The following is a 4359-nucleotide window of genomic DNA, read 5'->3' on the forward strand; positions in this document are numbered from 1 at the left end:
GTACGCGCACTACGTGCAAAGACTTGTTGTCAAGAAAAGAAGGACGATGAAAAAAGACACGACTGACGAGGTGTGAGGTGAATATACATGGTGTTATTAAGTATGGATGTGATATCAGCCCTGCATCATTGCAATTTCTGTATTAAGTGAGAAAGTAACTATTGCTTTTCACCATTTTGTGGCAATGTAAACTATAAGATGAAATACAAGACACTAAATAAGAGTTACGATGTTGGTAATCATGATGGAAGAAAAGAAGAGAAAAGGCGGCTTTTTACTGACTTCCTAAGTAGACTCCACCGAGAGGGAGGCCGTCGTTACGTCTCATACTCGAGTACCCGCTCAGCAAGCCGCTGGAGTAGACACCGGCGAGATCGTTTTCCTCGTAGCTTGACGTCGAGCTGGAGATCGACAGCGAGGAGCTCTGGGCCAACCCGACACCGACGGATGAGATAAAACCAGAGTTGTGAGAACTGGGTTGAAACTGAGAGTAGGTGGGCGAGTACTGGGACGGCACGGTTGACATCAAGGCCCGGGAGGTCGCCGGAGGAGGCGAGGCCGTCATCTGCCCGTAGGAGGACGGCTGGGGTGGTTGGTGAGGAGCCGGCACGGGTGGGGGTGGCGGTGGTGGACACATACTCCAGCTGCTACCGTACTGCAAACAGCGAGAATAGGGTGAGTAGCCCCCGTCAGTCATGTATGAACGATCGATGATCGCAATGGGACGATGAGGACGGCGAAGTCTTCTTCGTCGTCGGTAGTTCCCCTTCTCAAACATGTCGTCGTAGGCAGGGTCAAGCGTCCAGTAGTTTCCCTTTTTCTCCCCGCCACCTTCCCGTGCGATCTTGATGAAACACTCATTGAGGCTCAAGTTGTGACGGATGGAATTTTGCCAACCTTTCTTATTTTTCTCGTAGTAGGAGAATTTGTTGATGATGTACTGGTAGATCTGACTTAAAGTAAGTTTTCGGTCAGGCGAATCCTTTATTGCCATGGCGATAAGAGCCACGTAAGAATATGGCGGCTTTTGGGCGGGATCTGGTTTGTCGTCGTCTGCGTCTTTATCTGTCTCTTTCTTGTCCACCGTCTTGTTATCGTCTGCAGTGTCCTCGGTCTGCACGCTGCGGTTGCTAAGAATGGGGGAGCCGGATTCCGTCGGCCTGGTTGACGATATGATCACGGCATCACTTCCCGCCATTCTCTGACCAACAGACGAAAGACCAGTCAGCTGACATTGTTGAGTGTTTCTCGAGGAAGGGCCGTCTTGTTGGAGGTGCAAAGCGTAGTGTTTGTTGTCATCTCGGCCTGAGAAATAGTCAACCTTCTCGTGGACCATTGACGAGAAATTCAACTCGCTGGCAGAGGTAGGAGGCGGGACTTCGGACGGGACGTGGCAGGCGATAAGAAGACCCGATCCATGGACGTCAACTGCTTCCGTCGCATCAGCTTTACTCAAGCTCCCGTAGCCTTCTCCGATCGGATGCTGGGAGCTGGTACCCGGAGCGATCGGCTGGAAAGCGCCGTGAATTCGATGATAGTAACTTTCCATATCACACACTGGAGAGTGAGAGAAAAGATGAGGAATAAGGGAGGTTAATCCAAAGAAAAATGAATTATCACTTTGTGTTAATAGAAGTGCGATATTCTGACCTATCACATAAACGACTAAACTGACCATTGCTGATCGGTGCTGTGATAGATAGACCAAGACAAGATACAAATTGCCTTAAGTTGATAATCATCTTGAATATTTAATCTAAAGGAGTGATGTAAGCCGTATCATAAATCTGGAAAATTCCATGTTATTATACGTACCCCCTATAGATGAAAATCAAATCAAGAAAATAGAAATTAAAATACACTAACCACAGTGACTTATGGTAGGATTTGTTCTCATGAATTTAACCTATGTCCCATGATACACCTGTTGAGTGATGTATCTTCCAATTTCATCGCTTTCATCTTCTGAAGGACAATCGTTAGCTCCCATGATATGAAAATCAATGCTCCCATTCTCAGGAGAACTGTGAAATAGAATGAGTATTGTGTGCGAAAGCTTTGGTAAGAATGCCTGTTAGTTGCATCGTAATTAAAATCAGAGAGGATTTAAGTGGTATAATTATCACAACTGGCATGGTGCTGGAAACGTATGTTAAAAGAGAATCTCTCTATTAACAGTAATCATTATACATGTATGTGACAAATTTACAACAACGCTAAAGAAAATATAGATTATTTGGAAGAAAAATAAAACAGAAGTTTTCTACCAAATACTGCATCTTTGTCTAACATTCCCCAAAGATTTGCTTCTACCTATTGTATCGATTGCAGTGTGACATTAATATTGTTTTGAATTTCAAAACAATTAGCATGGCTTAAAGTATAAACGCTCGTGAATGAATTTAGATACGAAGGCCCCATTTCATCAAGATTGGTCGAAAGGTCGCGACCTACTGTGAATTGGAAAAAAAGTTAGCACTAATATTTACAATGTCTTCGTAGCGGAACATGCACTATATTTTCATTCATTAACATGAGATGATTAATGAACGAAATAGAAAGGTACTGTGCAGGAAAGTGAAGTTAGACATTAACTTTTCTTTCATGTCGTTTTCAAAACATCAACACCCACACAACTACAAAATACATAATATTTCCGTGGCAAAACTCACGTTTGTTTTCCGATGGAACGCAATGTTGATTAACAGGGCCCAGAGGATGAAGTGTGCGAAACGTCTTTACATGGGAAGTTTATTAAGCGAAAGAAAGTGTTGACAAAATACGAGTTCTGCACAAAAAGAAACGAATAGACACGTTGGGGGATGCGTACCATGCTGCAGAAAGGCCTTGTGACGTCAGGGACATTGCGTTGGGAGAAAAGTCATCGTGTTCGCGCCAGAGAGTCTGTCGTGCGCAGCGATCGCAAACCACTATCGCTATCGCGGACGATTGAAGTAAGATAACTGCGTTGTGCAAAGAATACTTGCTGTTGTTTGGACCGCTCCCCGAGCTGTCTGACACTATCCTTAGCTTGTCACTATGTCATTTTTAAGTGTCAAGTTGATCGATTGAAGGTGATTCTAGCTCCATCTTTGCCCGTACATCACTAGTATCGGGTGGGAGATATAACCCCGATTGAGATTGAATGGAGAACAGGGTGACGGACCCAGGGAAGAGAAGAAGACAAAAAGAAAAGTGAAAATTAGATAATAATAATAATTATATAAAAAGAAAAAAATGAGGAAAATACCATATGGAAGAGCAAATAAACAGAAAGAAAGAAAAGAAAACGAGATGTAGAAAGACTGAACAACAGAAAAAAAATGATTAAAATGATAAAATGCATAAGGAAGATAAAAGAAAGTGAGATATAGAAAGGATGAACAGCGAAGAATTAATGATAATTCGTTTTAAAATGTGAAAAAATAATTTGCAATATGAAAGCACTCGTCCGTAAAGGGAGTCATTTACCTGAAAAAAAAAAAGCCTAATTCAGTTGGCATAGTCAGAACAGTCAAGTCTCGATCCTCCCTCTCTCCCCCTCTCTTTGCCGCTCTCATTCAAGCATGGAACTACAAACAGTATTAATTTTCTCTCACCAGCCCGAGTTGGCATGAGGGTAAGGGTTTACTTCGCTAGAGTCCATTTACATTACTTGTCCGACAGTAAGTACCAGTTGTCCAGTGCTAGTGGCAGGTGGATTTAGCGTTTCAACAAGAGGAAACTGCTTTGATTTGGGAGAAAAAGGGCAACAACTTTCTTTCATCGATTGCTGTTGGTAAACGCTGCCCAACAATGAAGAGTCCACCAGAGCTGTTTGTCGCCATCTATCGTCTGAGCACGCTCATGGTGTGAAGTTATTTCTTGGTGTATCGGTGTGTGTGTGTGCGTGTGTGCGCGTGTGTGCGTGGCACAGGAATAACGTGGTTGTCAAACAATGCTACAACTGCTAAGCGTAAACAACCATTACAAACAAAGCAGGGATTACGATTAACATTAATTTTGTGCAATCAATTTATTACATGGTCTTTGATCATCCTAATCATGGCCGGCGGGGGGCCATGGGGGCCGTGGGGGCTCGGGCCCCCACACTTTTTGAGCACCATACAAAGGAATACACAAGGTGTCATCACTTTGGGCCCCCACACTTTTTTTAACCCAGAAGTACGTAAGTGGCACTAAATACAAAGAGAACAAATAATCTAGATAGAGATCTTGAAGTGTGAGCGCAGTAAGGTTAGGTTTTTCGCTGAGGACTTTTTTGTTGTTGTTGTTGTTGTTGTTGTTGCTTGATAGCTCATGAAACCCGGAAGTGAGCCCCCACACTTTTGAAAACGCTCCGCCGGCCCTGCTCATTGC

At 43.5% G+C, this 4359-nt stretch overlaps 1 protein-coding gene across 2 annotated transcripts; it reads right to left on the reverse strand.

The window, feature by feature from the left end:
- Window positions 1-224: 224 nt before the first annotated feature.
- On the reverse strand, window positions 225-2842 carry LOC140238965 (uncharacterized). Of its 2 annotated transcripts, none has more exons than XM_072318859.1 (2): window positions 2673-2842; window positions 225-1557 (listed from the first exon to the last, which is right to left on the reverse strand). In XM_072318859.1, exon 2 carries the CDS (start codon window positions 1547-1549, stop codon window positions 275-277), a length of 1275 nt encoding a protein of 424 aa, XP_072174960.1. In that variant the 5' UTR covers window positions 1550-1557; window positions 2673-2842; the 3' UTR covers window positions 225-274. The 2 variants fall into 2 exon arrangements, with proteins under 2 accessions (XP_072174960.1, XP_072174961.1); XM_072318860.1 differs by lacking the exon at window positions 2673-2842 and adding an exon at window positions 1676-1735.
- Between the last annotated feature and the right edge of the window lie 1517 nt (window positions 2843-4359).

Source organism: Diadema setosum, chromosome 15 (assembly GCF_964275005.1).
Source record: "Diadema setosum chromosome 15, eeDiaSeto1, whole genome shotgun sequence".
NCBI classification, from domain to species: Eukaryota; Metazoa; Echinodermata; class Echinoidea; order Diadematoida; family Diadematidae; genus Diadema; species Diadema setosum.